The 16,071-nt window shown below is 50.0% G+C and overlaps 1 protein-coding gene and 1 pseudogene across 4 annotated transcripts in view; both read right to left on the bottom strand.

Annotated features, from left to right (window-relative positions):
- Window positions 1-16,071, bottom strand: part of TMTC1 (transmembrane O-mannosyltransferase targeting cadherins 1) — a 243,968-nt gene that overhangs the window by 48,579 nt on the left and 179,318 nt on the right. For all 4 annotated transcript variants that reach the window (XM_062195022.1, XM_062195020.1, XM_062195023.1 and 1 more), the window contains one exon: window positions 4,470-4,613. In XM_062195022.1, coding sequence (XP_062051006.1) covers window positions 4,470-4,613 — 144 coding nt within the window. The remainder of the gene's footprint in view (window positions 1-4,469; window positions 4,614-16,071) is intronic.
- LOC133762522 (V-type proton ATPase subunit G 1-like) lies at window positions 8,768-9,090 on the bottom strand (annotated as a pseudogene).

A 16,071-nucleotide genomic window follows, 5' to 3' on the forward strand; every position in this document is an offset into this window, starting at 1 on the left:
TCTCTCACTATCCACTCTGCCTGTCCAAAAAAAAAAAAAAAAAAAAAAATTCTGAAATTACAATCTCATTACCTACTGTCGCCTGTAATCTGGTTTTGCAATGGGCCTCAGGAGGTAGCTGAGTGTGGGGTTGGATTCAGGGGGATCAGGCAGGCAGAGGCGGCTTCCACTTGCACGTCTTCCACGTGCTCACGCAGGGCCCCAGGCACACTGCTCGCCTTCTCCCAACCTTACTGCCCTTACTCACAGAACAGGAAGAATGAGAGTACTTTCCTCTCTGGAAGATCAAATTGAAAACTGCGCGTATCTGAAGACACCACTTGGGTTCTGAGAATTATAATTAAGTTTCGCATTACAAAAGAGGGCAGAATTTTAACCAGTTATCACAGTGACTCATAAGCTAACTCAGCAGAAAAACAGCACGCCTATCTTGAGTACAACAGACCAAGATGAACCAAATTTACCAAGCCTCTTCATGCTTTTCACCTTCTGCTGCTGGCTCAAGAGGACAGGGGAGCTTCAAAGAGTTCATGGAAAAATGGAATTAAAAGCTAAGTTTAGGGACTGGCACTGAGGGCACAAGGCGGGGTAAAGCTGTCACCTGCGTGCCCGTAACCATATGGGTACTAGTTAGAATCCCAGCTGCTCCACTTCTGATCTAGCTCTCTGCTGTGGCCTGGGAAAGCAGTAGAAGATGGCCTGAGTCCTTGGGCTCCTGCACCCACATGGGAGACCTGGAAGAGGCTCCTGTTGCAGCCACCTGGGAAGTGAACCAGCAGATAGAAGACCTCTCTTTCTCTCTCTCTCTGCCTCTACCCTTCTGTAACTCAGCCTTTCAAATAAATAAAAATGTCTTAAGAAAAAAATAAGTTTTTTTGGCGCCCAGAAATAGAAATTTGTGCACAGTTTTCTAAAAATGCACATTTTCTATATACTTCCTGAAGACTCCTTAGGTATGAATTTCAACATTTTTTCCCACCCAGGGAAGCAGCAGGTGATAGCTAAAGTATTGGGTCCCTGCCAGCCACCTAGAAACCGGGATGGAGTTCCTGGCTCCGGGCTTCAGCCTGGCCCAGGTCTGGCTGTTGTGGGCATTCGGGGAGTGAGCCAGCAGATGGAAGATCCCTCCGTGTCTCTGTGCCTTTCAAATATATAAACAAATGAACATGTCTAAATATATTTATTAATCTACTGGAGTCTAAGCTGCACTTGTATTAAGATACAGTCACTGAGCCAGTACTGTGGCTTAGCGGGTAAAGCCACAGCCTGTGATACTGTCATTCCGTAAGGGCACCAGTTTGAATCCCGGCTGCTCCACTTCTGATCCAGCTCCCTGCTGATATGCCTGGGAGAGCAGTGGAAGAAAGCCCAAATGCTTGGTCTCGTGCACCCACGTTGGAAACCACAGAAGCTACAGCCCGGCACAGCTCCAACCATCGCAGCCATCTGGGAAGTGAACCAGCAGATGGAAGACTTTGCTGTCTCTCTTTCTTTAACTCTGCCTCTCAACCAATTCTTTAAAAAACAAAAGCTCCACTGGGCTGCAGATTGCTGGGGACAACCAGCACTTGGTACCTCCCTCTTGGGATCTCAGTGTTTCTTCTTGCCTAGTCACTAAAGACTCAATAAGAGGGTGTCAGGAAACGGGCACTCAGAAACTTTAGAGTCTCCTGCAAATGTAAAGCCAGGCTGCTGCTTCGGATCATTTTACCACAAGAGAGGGAGAGAGAACATCTCATGCTGGTTGCCCAATAATCCTTTGCTGTGAAAACAGCCACTGCCAAGCTCCAAGCCACACTTCCTTGTGCTTTAAATGCATATGGACTGAACAGAGCTGTTAACAGCGGCAAGATAGGAGCTGTGAATGGAAGGTTAGGCTAACCGCTAACCATCACTGCTCAGGTCTGGGTAGGAGGACTCTCGGCCTGCACTCTCACATTCAGCACAGGGTCATGACTGCCACCGTGGGACACATGGCACTGCAAACACAAAAGGTCACTTTGTGACTTCCATATTTGCCATGGTAGTGAGCATCTTTGGATAAAACACTCAGCTGTAAGGTCTCTGAAACCAGTACTACTATATGATCCAGGGACTCAGAACGGCACTGACAGGATGTTGTCTAGCCACCAAGGTATTCGGGCTCTGGGCAGGACAGATATGAGGGTATTTGGAAAAGTTTAAGAAAAATTTTTGGTGCAAACATTTGTTGAAACCCATGCATATGGAAAAATCATTGATGGATTTTAATTTCTTATACAAAAATAAATTCATCTTTTAATACCACTTTCTACGAACTTTCAAAGTCCGCTTGTACAAGTACTGATGATTTGAAAACACAGTCCTTAGAACTTCACACAAAAAAAGTGCTTCCAAATGTCGCAGAGTCAATAATAGCCTCGCATCCAGCCACATCTAGCTGTGCACAATAACTAGAAGCCATTTTCCTCACAACTTTTGATTTGCTATAATTTTTCTTAAAGATTTATTTATTTACTTAAAAGGCAGAGTTACAAAGAGGCAGAGGCAGAGGCAGAGAGAGAGAGAGAGAGAGTCTTCATCTACTTGTTCACTCCCCAAATGGCTGTAATGGCTGGAGCCGAGCCAAAGCAAAGCCAGGATCCAGGAGCTTCCTCCTGGTCTCCCATGTGGGTGCAGGGGCCCAAGGACTTGGGCCATCCTCCACCGCTTTCCTAGACTTTAGCAGAGAGCTGGATGGGAAGTGGAGAAGCCGGGACTTGAACCTGTGCCCATATAGGATGCCGGCACTGCAGGTGGTGGCTTTACCCACTACGCCACATCTACTATTATTTTTAAGAGGAATTTCCTGGTAATACAGTGTTTTCTCAGCTACAACTGTGCATTTCTTTGTTCTCAACTGGTTTTCCTTGTTCCAAAGTCTATCAGATTTTCAGATTTTAACCATCCATGCTATCTAATTTGAAACACTGTTTATTTCGTTTGTGTTGATTCATACCTGGTTTCTTTCCCTTTCATTGTACTTTTTTGCTATTTATTTACTTATTTTAGTGAAGTGTTCCTCGATTTTGTGTTCCAGCATGTGGACAGTCAGTCTTAAACAGAAAACTTCAGGCGCAGCTGTTGTGCATCCCTTATTCAAGCCCCTGCTAAGAGTCTCGGCTGCTTCACATATCTGATGCAGTCTCATGTAAGGTGCCAGGGAGGACACAGGGGATGGCTGAAGGACTTGGGTTCCTGCCACCCACACAAGAGACACAGACTGAGTTCCCGGCTCCTGGCTTTGTCCTAGCCTAGCCTGTTTTGAGTATTTGAGGAATGGACCAGGATGTGGAAAACATCACTGTTTCTACTCTCCCCCTCTCTGTCACTCTGCCTTCAAAATAATTTTTTAAAGACATTAAACTTCAGACTGGGGTGACACCTGTCACTCTGCATGACAGGTTGCTCTGTGATCACAAGAGATTAAAAACAAATATGCATTAACAACCACATTAATAAGGAGGACCAATATCGTTCCAATTTTACTATATGTGCTGCCGAAGCGAGCACGAGGAGGACCAATATCTAAGTGAACACATGAAAGGCAGGAGAGAACAGAGAGCTGAGGAAGAAGCATCCTGCTCAGTTAGCGAGGCTGCAAAACAACCCAGTCAGGGCGAGGAGCAAAGAACGCAGTGAACCAGCACCCCAACAGCCAGTGTGCTCTCCAGAAGGTGAGAGATGGAAGCCCATTCTCTAAGTGTATGAACTGCCAGCATTCAGACAAACACAGCTAAGTGCTTCATCACTCACTGATGCCACTCACTTTGACGTCTTAAATTTCCATCTCTAGTGCTTTTAAAATATAGAAGCTACATTCTATAACCGCCACCACTGTTAGGACCGTCACTGCCCGGACCCACATCGGCACAAATGGAAGACACAAGTCCCCCTGCACATTTGCCTTCAGTGGCACCGGCCAGGCTCTGGATCACCGTCAGGGCAAGAAGCCAAGCTCACAGCAGTGATGATGGCTGTGAGTGGCTGCTACCTGCACAGGTACCACTCAATCCACGGCCACCTCCAGGCAGCCTCACTGCTCTCTTACAGAAAACATCCTCTGAGTATGCACTACGTTACACGGGGAATCTCTGACCTAAAAACCGATGCTGTGCCATGCCGTATCCCAGGGTCCCCCCTTAAAGAGTGACAGCATAGATGCGCATGGCCATACACTCACCTGGGCGGATCCCAAGTTTACCTGGCCCTGGGACCGTTCCCCAGTCCCGCCCTGTACAATCTATGTCCATCACCCAGAAGCTGGGATCCAGAAAGGCACTCCAGGACAGACTCCTTTGCACCACTGAGGGAGCGGTTTCCCTGGGATGAGAATCGCATCCTCCCCAAGTCTGCTAATCCTCACTGCTCGGCTCCAGGGAGGGGAACGGCACCTCGCCGAGGCGAGCGTGGAGGAGGGGGTTCTGAGCAGGCCGAGACGCGGTGCTTACTTCAGCAGGTTGCCCAGGTTGAACAGGGCCCGGTTGTGCTGGGGGTGCAGCTGTAGAGCCCTCTGATAGTACATCTGCGCCTCCGCCGTGTCCCTCGTCAGGGTCCCGAGGTTGTTGAGGGCACTCGCGTGGCGTGGATACAACCTGGAGGGTGAGAAAGACACAGCCGTCACGGTTCATCACCTCCTGGGCTGGGCACAGTCTGCCAGTTCTGCCTCTGCCCCCCCACCAGCCCCTGGTTATGCCCCCACTGAAATGCAACCAACACTGAGCTCTTTCTTAATGATCCGTCTGGGTCACGTGTTAACAGCCAACCATTTTTGCAGCTGACATGTATCAGTGTGGCAGGAAAGCACACACTTGGCGCCTACTGGTACAAACAATCCCAAGACAGTACAACAGGCAGTATGCAAACCTGCTGGGGCTGGATCTTCGTGCTCAGGAGCCTACGATGACTTTCAACTTCCCGTGACAAAAATGACCTCCCTGGGTTGGGGGTGACTCTGCAGCCTTGGCTGGGCTGACCACCAGCCCGCCAGGTGCCCACGGTTTCCACCAGCGGTCCCTGTAGGGGAACTTCCTGAACGCCTTTGGCTGGAGCATGAGGAGACCTTGACTGGGAAAGGATGGTTCCCGTCGCCTCCCCTGAAGACAACTTTGTCCCCTCCGAGATCTCCCCATCTTGTCTCTCCCTTGTCCACTTTCTCTCATTTCCCCCCTCTGGCTTCCCCTGGCCCGGATGCTTCTCAGATGAGAATTTTAGGAACTTAACAGATTTACAAATCAAACATCAAATGCTGCATGGTGCAAACGTGAAGGAGGGCGGGATGCAGGTCAGGAAACTGAAGCCCTGCTGCTCCAGGAAGGGAGGGGCTCCACTGACTTCCTGGATTCCAAGCACGGAGCAGCCAGAGCAGTGTGGCTGCAGCTAAAGCAACGGGGCCACACACTGACAGTGGACGCACGCAGCAGGCTAAGACGCTGCCTCCGTCCCCATCACCCAGGGTACCTTCCTCCAGCCCAAGCACTGGCTTTTAACGCAGAAAGGCCAAGATGACACCCCAGGCATAGAAAGAAGGTCTACGCGTGTCAAGCTTCTTGGCAAACAAATGCCACGCGTGCTCCTGTCACACACCTTGCAAGATCAATTTCATTTGGGGACAGAAGGGGTTCCTTTGAAAGGCCACGAAGACAAGCTGTATTGCTTTTTATCTCTGTCCACCCCAGAGCTTCCAGAGTTTATCTGACCTTTCCCTGCTGCCTCACAGAACAGCAGCCCACACTCTCCCAGCACCAGACACTTGTCAAGAGACAGGTCCATTCCCTGAATACCACACCTCCTCCCAGAGCCGGAAAAGGCCTAGTTACTCGAAGTGGCTTTGGGGGCCGTAAGAGACATTGTAACAGGTAAAGTCCGCAAACAGAAACACCCTAAGCCGGCTCGTGTGCTGCTGTTTGCTTCTGGCTGGTTTCCTTTAACTGGCACAGAAAACCCCACGGTCCCTGACACCAGCCCCTTAACACCCAACTGCCTGGGAGGCAAGTGCTTGGAGTGCTGTGTGAGATGCCCGTAGAACATTCCACAGCTCCAAAAGGAGGGCACACCATCGCCAGGCCTCCACGTCATCTACAGAGACTTCTGTTCCTTCCTCATGTGGAGCAAAGCAGTCCGACCTCCCGAGCACCTCAGTGGCGTCCAGTACACATGGGGAGGATGGTGTCCCCGCGTGTGGCCTCCTCTATGTCACGCGGTAACAGAGATCACGCCAGGGACGCATCCCTTCCTTTAACTCAGAGGAGCCAGCTTCTTAAGACCTTCTCTTCTCTTCATTTCTTTTTTTAAAAAATTTATTTATTTATTTGAAAGTCAGAGTTACACAGAGAGAGGAGAGGCAGAGGGGGGTGGGGGGAGTCTTCCACCTGATGGTCCACTCCCTAATTGGCTGCAACGGCCAGAGCTGCGCCGATCTGAAGCCAGAAGCCAGGCGCTTCTTCCGGGTCTCCCATGTGGGTGCAGGGGCCCAAGGACTTGGGCCATCCTCCACTGCCTTCCCAGGCCACAGCAGGGAGCTGGATCGGAAGAGGAGCAGCTGGGACTAGAACCGGTGCCCATATGGGACGCCGGCGCTTCAGGCCAGGGCATTAACCCACTGTGCCACAGCGCCGGCCCCCTTTTCTTCATATCTTTAGACCATGGCACCCTTGAAGTAAACACCAGCCGCAAAAACACTGACTGCCCCAAAGGCCAAGCAAGAGCGCCTAAGAGCTTCCACAATGGGCTCACGGAGGTGTCCAGGTGCCTATCTGCCGGCCACAGTGCTGGGCCTCCACCCTCCGTCCTGCACGTTCTAGTCCCCGAGGATCCCACTGCCCTGTCAGTCAAGAGCAGGTGCGGGCCACACACTGACTACACGAACGATTTCCTTTCTCTCCTGCTTTTCAAAATTAAAATCATAGAGAGAGTACAAGTGCACCCTGAACTCCGAAAAGTCTAAGCAAGCAGGGGTGAGGGAGTAAGGAGAAACAGATGGAGGCACTAGGGAGAACAGGTTTTTCTCTGAGCCCTGGGCTGCCAGCGTGGGTCTGCAGGGGTGGAAGGAGGCTCGGGAGAAGACTTCCCAGACAGCTGCAGTTCGGGAAGAGACCCCGTGACGCCAAGGAGCCCCAGCTAGAATCAAGGCAGCGGCTGTATTCCCGCCGACCTGGAGACGCCCCCACCAGCCGCAGCCCCCCACCCGGAAAACGTGTGGCTATGGATTATTCATAATAGCAGTAGGGTCTGATAGCAATATCCTCTCTCTCTGGGTATCTAATTAGGTTCACCTCACAAGCTCTGCATTATTTATGAAACAGAGCTGAATTTCATTAAGAGGAATTCTTAACAACCAGGTCAAGAAAAAGACTTAAAAAAAAAAAATTGATACACTTGTATCTGCCGATAGTTCCTTAAAACAGACTCCCATTTCCTGCAGGCCTAGGCAAGGGCACGATTTATTTTGTGTGTTTGCTTTTTAAATACACTTGAGTTGGAAATGGCCTGTTCTATTTTTAATCCTGCGGTCTCCACGAAAGGAATTTTCTATGGGAAAAAGGAATTCTTTAAGAAATGTCTATGTTGTTGCAGCCATCGTCAGAATAACTAAGACCACCATGCCTTAGACGTCTACGGTGTGCTCTACGGAGGTCCTGGTGGGGGTTACGCCCTTCCCCACCCGAAGGCTGAGCTCAGCAAGCCTCCTTGAGCCGCAGCTGAATGCTGAGCCTGGGAGACCAGGGTGAATGATAACCGCTAAGCGGTCGTAGTCAGCATTTGCAGGATTCACAGGGACTCTTTAGTCGCTCACTGTCATCCTCATTTCCATACGTTAAACTTCGAAAGTGTGTCTTATTCTGCCAAGTAGTTCTAGGGGAGCATAAAACTTGCTTTCTTCATCTTGAAAAAGGCAATACAGCTATACAGTCAAGTTCTATGAGCTCAAGAAAATTTGATAACTTGAATTATTTAACTACTACAATATGTTATTTATTTGAGAGTTGGAGAGACAGAAGGAGGGAGAGGGGGGAGAAAGGACTGCCATCCGCTGGAGCATTCCCTCCATGTCCCCTACAGCCTGAGGGGGGAGCCAGGCACTCAATCCTCGTATTCCAAGAATACAAGATGGCTCCTGAGTGGCAGGGACCCAACTACTTTTGTTTTTTTTTTTCACATCACAAAGTCTTTACCTTTAACTGATTACCAGAACACCAAGTAACAACATGAAATAAGTCCTAAAATTCTATCACCTAGTCATTTTGATTAAGAAGTTGAATGCGGCCTAAACAATTCAACAGGAATCTATTGCTTTTGCCCTTGGAAGACACTTCAAGGCTGGCTGCTGCTTCATCCAACTTACAAGAAACTTTTTATACTTTTTCATAGATGAAGCCCTGGACCTCCAAGAAAGCACGGGGGAAATAGTTTAATTCCTTTCTTTCTTCAAAGATTTGTGTTTTTCTCTACTAGATCTAAGACAGAAAAAAAAAATCAACACTGACCTATATGTTACTTGGACTAAAAGGCACAGGAAAACACACGACCTGTACTTATCAACCGTCTCTAAGAAATACGAAGTGGAAAGATGAACTCTTTGGCTAAGTTCTACATTTGGGCAAAACAGCAGAGAAGTGAAGGGGCCGCCTCTGAAACACACAGAACTAACCGAAGCCTCGTCATGTGAGCAGAGCGCGAGCTTTGCCGGAGCTTCATTCTCCATGAGAGCATCTAACACGCCCATGCGTGGAACAAGTGCGGCTTTCCTCTATCCAGTTACGTGGTAGTTCTCATGGATTTCTGGTCGGATGTCACAGACCAAGGCCAGAGATCATCCAAGACTTCATCCCAGTTCTGCCGGAAGTAGCTCTGGAGGAAGGCCATCGTCTCCTGGGCCTCCTCTGTTCCCTGCCACAGCTGCCTTGGCCTTGAACTCCACCCTCCGCAGGCGGCACTGTTCCACGTCAGCCCGTGCTGCTGCCTTGGCCTGCCTCAGCCTCTGGTGCTTTCTCTTGCGGGCCTCGACACCATCTCCAAGGCCTGCTCCCCAGCCTGCAGCAGCTGCTGGACCCCCTGCGACTGACTGGCCATGGCCATGGCGGCAGGCTCTCTCGAAGCCCAGTTGGAGTCAGGCGCTGGAGATGAGCTTCAACCCCAGGCTCTCCAAGGAGGATGTAGATGACAGAATCGCAAGGCCACCTGCCTGCTCCAGGGCTCATTAGGATTTATTTTTAAAATTTGCTGTTTACTTTCATTTCATTTGAAAGAGATAAGAGACAGACACGGAGAGATCTTCCATCTGCTGGTCCACTCCCCGAACGCCCACACCATACAGGCAGACGTCCAGGTCTCCCATATGGGTGCCACCCACCCAAGTGTTTGCTTTTCTGCATCCTCCCAGGGTGCAAGCTAGCAGGAAGCTGAACTTGGAAGTGGAGCTCGGACAGAAACTTAGGAATGCCATTTTGGGGTGTGGGTGCCCCAAGCAGCATTTTAACTACTTTGCAAACACCCACCCTTGCCCCATATTCTCAACAAATAAAACATCTATTAAAGCACGTAAGGGGCTCTTAATTTTTATCTAACGGCATTTCCGTAGGCAGAATTAATAAAGCAGGCAGTGAAAGCCACTGTTGCCCTCCATGCCCAAATGAATGAGCATCAACACCACGGTAAGAAAAAACAGCTGCTAGGAGAGAGCAGTTTCTTAAGTGCAACAGGGAAGACAGGAACAAAAGATTAAGCCCCAAAGGCCGGAGTAATGCATTAACGGCACTTCACCTTTTAAAGTGTTTTCTCACACTCTGTCTCATCCAACCCTCCAAACTCTGTAAGTGGGATTAATGTTCTATCGCGCGGTGCGGGACAAGGAGGCTGAGAGAAATGAATAGATTGGACCTAAAACAGCCCCGAACACTTGTGTTCTTAAGTGCCAAGAAGGCAGATGGCTCCTGAAAATCTATCTGCCCCAGTGAAGCACAAGTCACCCAAGCTTCAGCAACTAAAATAACGTGCTGCAAACGAGAGCTGCCGTTTTTGAATACTTTTTCCTTTTGTGTTTCTTTGGCTACATCTTTGAACCATGACTGTACAGGAACTGGTGTTCAGTGACAGAAATGAAATAAGCTCAATACTCAGAAAGCCAGGATGCGTCGACGCTTATCCACTGGGAAAAAAGGTGTCTTCTGCCATACAAAGGCACTCTGGTGCCCCTGAAAAGCTCTGGATGAACAACACGGAGTCGTGTACACAGGAGACACAAAGTCTCCAATCTACTGTCCCTGGGCACCGTCTCAGCTGGAGTCGGAGACATCAAGATGTACTGACCACGGTGTGGTTTTCTGTGTTATTTCAGGCATTTACTTTAAATGTCGTACAATCTGGCTCCGAGCTACACACCCTGTTAATTTCTCATTGTGCTCGTGCCTTTTAAGGCATTCCACTGCTCGAATAATACTGGGTCATGTGCTCCGGGCTGTTATTTCCTCCCAGAGACTACACACCCTGATTTATTTGCCCGATTTTCATTGCACACATTAATTTATTTCAGGTTAATGATGCTAAGGTCAGATGTGTATTTTCTATTTCCTGTAGAGAAAAAAAAAAGCCACAAGAAAAAACATGACTGAGAAAAAATTCAACCATAAACCCGAATTTCACCAGACTAAAAAAAATCCACCAAGTAAACTTCATTCCGGGCACTGGCAGCCTATTTGCAACCCTGTTAGTGCTGGGCACGTTTTCAGTGGCTGCGTCCTTCGTGCCACACAATCTGAATCACTGAGTCCTTATCCTGCCCTGGGCACCACTGCTGATTCTATCGGTCTGCTTCTTCAATGGTTTGCCACTGCCATTCACGTGGACATCATGCTTCCTCCGATCCAGCACAGACAGCCTTGGGAAAGGGCAGAACGGGCCACTGATGCTATCGGGTTCCCCCACAATGGATGACCTCCACCCGAGCCCCAGCGGGACTCCGCCCAGGCCATGTTCCAGCCCCAGGGCACTCGGATGTCCTCAGGATATGAGTCACTGTAAATGGCTCAGCTCTCCTGGGAAATTTACTGAATTCCTCTTCTACTCTTCTCAGTAAAAAATGGGGAAGACGATGACCTTTCTGGGAGGCCGGGGGCCATCACAGTGAACTGTGGACGGGAACCTGCTGTGCGAGTGTGGAAAAACACCTGGACTAAGCAGCCAGGAGTGACTTTGTAGCTGTGTGCAAGAGGAGGTATGCCTGTGCTTCAGCTGCTTTCTCAATAAAACTAAGGTTAATACCACACTGACCCCTGTGGACAAGTGGGTTTCTAAGAGAACAAATGAGACAGTGGAATAAAAATATCCACTGTTGCACCTGTTACACTACACACACTGAACGCTGGGCGGTGTGGCTCAGCCCCGCTGGTGGCTCCGATGAACCCTTGCCACGCTGCAGGACCAGCTCTCCTCTGCTCACAGGGATTTCTTTGTTCTGCCCAAATCATTCTCTTTACTGCTCCTCTGACCTTCAATTTGCTCCCATCATTCAAAGTAACGTCTGCTGTCTCTTTGGCATTCATGCAGCAAACGCTCCAGTCACTCTGTAGCCACCTGTCTCCCACACTGTGGGTTCCCAGAGGCAGAGGAGGAGCAGCCTTCTCCATTTGAGGAGGGAAGCAAAGCTCTTTGTCAAGGACTCTCTCCAAAGACCGTCCAAGCTTCCTTGTCGCAAGCTTTTCCAACATGCTCGCCACCAAATGGGATCCCAGACACTTGCAAGTAAAACCTTGTATCTTAAAAAAAATGGGGGGGGGGGAGGTGCTTTGGTGTAGTGGTTAACGCCCTGGCCTGAAGCGCCGGCCTCCCATATGGGCGCCAGTTCTAGTCCCAGCAGCTCCTCTTCCAATCCAGCTCTCTGCTATGGCCTGGGAAAGCAGTGGAAGATGGCCCAAGTCCTTGGGCCCCTGCACCTGCAAGGGAGACCTGGAGGTAGCTCCCAGCTCCTGGCTTTGGATCGGCGCAGCTCCGGTCATTGTGGCCAGCTGGGGAGTGAACCATCGGATGGAAGACTTCTCTTTCTCTCTGCTTCTCCTCTTTTCGTAACTCTGTCTTTCAAGTAAATAAATAAATCTTTTTAGAAAAAAACCTCACATCCCAGGTTACCAGCAGCCTCAAAGCCTATGCTGCTGGGGTCCTTGCACTAACATTCACAGCATGAACGCACCCCGGCTGATGAATTAACTTGGAGAAGACACACAGGTGGACAGGGACAGTGGGCCCATCCTCCTAACTGCTGACTGGTGACCAAGGAGAGCATAAGGGCTTGGGAGGACAGGGGACGGATTCTGAATGTCCCCCATAGGAACTCGGGGTCACCACGGCTGGGTGATGGGCAGGAGCTGGGGTGCTAACCATCGTGTAGCGCACACGGCAGTCCTGCAAGGAAAGAATTTTCTCCCTATGCACATGCAATGCTCTGTTACTCAGGAGGTGTCCTCTGTCAGGAAGGGCCCGGGATAGAGACTTTATGCATTATGTTCATCCAGCCCATTGTCCATGGGCATTTCTGAGGCACCTACAACGTGCCTGGCCCTCTGCTGAGAACCCTGGGCAGTCGGGGGAACCTGTTCTCATCCAGGGGTGGCAGACAGACCAGAACCCGCTGACTGTATGTGCCACAGGGCCAGTGGATGGAGAAGTCGGGTCCAGAGCACACACCAAGGTTCTCCTGAATGGATGAGGCCTTTCCAGGAGGGGACCGGAGGCAGGGAGGGAGGGGTAGAGGAGCAAGAGTGTGGAAGGTGTTCCAAGGAGAGAAAGCCAAGCCCAGTGGACCTGGGAAAATGTAAACACTTGGTTGGGCAGAGCACAGAACAGGAGGGAAGAAAGGGAACTAGAGAGAGCAGAGTCTGCAGGGGTGTGGCCGGGGATGAGGAGCCCACAGGTATGCTCTGGGAGTTGGGGAAGAGCAGGTGCAGAAGCTGTGGGCACAGTGGATCCATGCAGAGCCTGCCACAGCAGCCCTTGGTGATGAAGACAGGCCTTCAAACAAAGTCAAGAGGGCCGGGGGAGGAGGGGAGAGGCCCAAACTCCTCCTTCCAGGGCCTGGGAGACAGACAAGTGTCTGCAGCAGCAGCAGGAAATCCAAGCCAGCACAGGGCTACAGAATATCAAGTGCTGCTGGGGGTCCAGGAGCTGAACCACACAGAGAAGCTGTAGTCTTAGCGGAGGGTGGGCGCCCCCACCAGGCTGCAAGTGGGCAGTGCGGTCATTTGTTGCATAGCAGGTGCTTCTACTGGCCATAGAGCATGCAGGATGCTACTTCCTGGGGTGGTACCACCTGGTGGCTCCATTCTGTCCACGCACACTCTGCGATGTCCACACAATGACAAAGTCGCCTAACAACACTTAACATAGTCCATCATTACGCTTATGAGTGGGAAATAAAAAGAAGACACTGTGACTGCCCAGAGAAGGTGGAAAGAGATAAGGCAGGAGGCAGAGAGCAGGGCAGGAGGAGAGCACTGGGAGGGAGAGGCTTGTGTGGGTGTCTGCTTAAACATGAGCGCGACAGGAGATGTTGAACACTGACGGGAAAGTGGTGGGGGCAGCAGCGGGGGTGGGGTGGAGGAATTGAAAGGCTGCATTCTCAGTGAGATCTCCGCCCAGCTGGAAAGGATGGGTTCCTGAGCACACCAGGGGGCAAGCCTAGGGGAGAAAACCTCAGCAACTGTGATGGAGTAAAGCCTGCATCAGCCTCGTTCAGAGTAAAAGAAAAACTGGATGTTGCTGTTGGGGTGCATGTATTACGGCGGGGGGCTGGAGAGATCCAAAGTCACTTCAGATCTTTAATTGTTGATGGCTTTTAGCTTTTCACTTTATATCCAGCTTGCTTCTAAAAAGTTAGGTAACTCACTTAGTTTAAACAAAGTATCAAGATGCTTACGGGTAGCATCTGTTTAACAAATATTTATAAAGCTCCATGATCCTAGTACTGTGGTCCACGCTGGGGCTTAGGACAAAGCTTTCTGCTCTTGTGAGGGTTAGCTTCCAGGACAGGGACACAGACACTTAGCCAGTCACCATGAGCGGCAACTCAAAAACTTGATGGATGGGCGGGCGCTTAGCTCAGCAGTTACGGACATTAAGACACACAGACCCTGCATCGGATTGGCTGCCTTCAACACCCATCCCTGGCCCCTAGCCCCTGACCCCTGACCCCAGTCTGCTGCCGCTACAGAGTTCGGGAGGCAGCAGTGCTCACGGAAGTCACTCGGTTCCTGCCATCCACGTGGAAGACCTGGATTGAGTTGCTGCATCCTGGTGCAGTCCCAGCCAGTGCGGGCACTGGAGTGGGCAGGCAGCTGGCAGGTCATTCTGTGTCTGTCTGTTTCTCTCTGCCCCTTAAGTAACAGTAACAGGTAAGTCATGGTTCAGTTCATGGGGAAGTCCCATGATGACTGAATTCCATTTTCCATGCACTTTTTGAAGCCCCTCCTATAGTAGTAAAGGCATGGCAGATGCTGTGGAGGGAAATGGGCTAGTGCCTGGGATACCAGCGTGCTGTCTGGGACTGGAAGCACGCAAGTCCTGGCTCTCCTCCCCACGCTAACTCTCAGCTCACGGGCACCCTGGGAGGCGGTGGTGCTCCAAGTACTTGGCTCCCTGCCACGTACATGGAAACCCGGATGGAGCTCCAGGTTCCTGGCTTTGGCCTGGCCCAGCCTCAATTGTTGAAGGCCCTTGGGGCATGAACCAGCAGATGGAAGGTTGCTTTCTCTCTCTGCTTCATGCGACATTGTCCATGACAGCTCTGGGCCATAGCAGCTGGAGCGCTCCCTGGCGAAGCTGAGGCCTCGGCTCTGACCGCTCTCTGGTCCTGGCTTCTCCAGTTGCCTGGCTTCCCTGGTGCCCCCCAGGGCACCCTTCATTAACCTCCCGCGTACAAGTCTCTCCAATGGATTCTGCCTGCCTCCCGGGGACCCACCCATAAGTGAGTTTTTTCAGTAGAAAGATGGTTTAACACAGATAAAATGGCAGCCACAAAGAGTAAAACCTTTTTGAAGATTAAGCCACAAAATTGGACTTTGAGGCTCCTTTCCTAAGTATGGCTATAATGTGACTAAAATTCTAGGTTATTTTTCTAAAGGACACAATGTTTACTTTCCTAAACTTAATGAATAAAACTGTTAGATTTAATTAACACTATAAACACAGTGAGAACATCATTTCACTAACAAGAAAAAAACAACATAATTTTGTGATCCTGGAGGGTATATTTAGAATTTCAGAAATGAAAATAGCACACCAGCCAAAATCCCCATCATCACTCGCTAACTCTGGCTGACAAATGGAACTGGAATTTCCATTCTTTCCAGAAATAATGGTAGCTGGTACCTAAGGCCACCTGTTGTCATGAGGATTATTTTAAATGTTCATTCAACATCGGCTGTGTAGACAAGGTCTTTTAAAACACTCGTTGATTCCTGATTTTTAAACATATTCAAACTCTAATAAAATGAACTGCAGTAACTTGATCTTGACAGACCACAACATCGGGGAAGGGTGGTTAATTAGACATGGCTGGGTTTCCTTTGATGCTAATGCTGTTTCTTTACTATTCATTCCTTTATGACTGCCTCTTTCTTACACACCCTTATTGCATTCTAATAGACTCTCCTTGCCAGATTATACTTATCTACATGGCAGGGAATAAAAGGAATATACCAATAGGCTCCGTGGCCATGGCAAGTCTCCATTTTGCTCACTGAACAAATTCTGGTGAGAAAGACTCTAAGTGCTACCCCTGAGCACGGGTGGGCCACCACACACCGAGTACAGCCTGCTTCTGCATGGGAGCACTGAACGTGTGACAGGACGTTCACCCCTCCCGGGGGAGAGGTGCCTGGGTGGGGCTTCAAACCCTTCCACACATGTTTTCTTTACTGTTAGATTTTCTTTCTTCTTTTTTTTTTTTTTTGACAGGCAGAGTGGACAGTGAGAGAGAGAGACAGAGAGAAAGGTCTTCCTTTTGCCGTTGGTTCACCCTCCAATGGCCACCGCGGTAGGCGCGCTGTGGCCGGCGCACCGCGC

The sequence above is a fragment of the Lepus europaeus genome, chromosome 6 (assembly GCF_033115175.1).
Source record: "Lepus europaeus isolate LE1 chromosome 6, mLepTim1.pri, whole genome shotgun sequence".
NCBI lineage: Eukaryota > Metazoa > Chordata > Mammalia > Lagomorpha > Leporidae > Lepus > Lepus europaeus.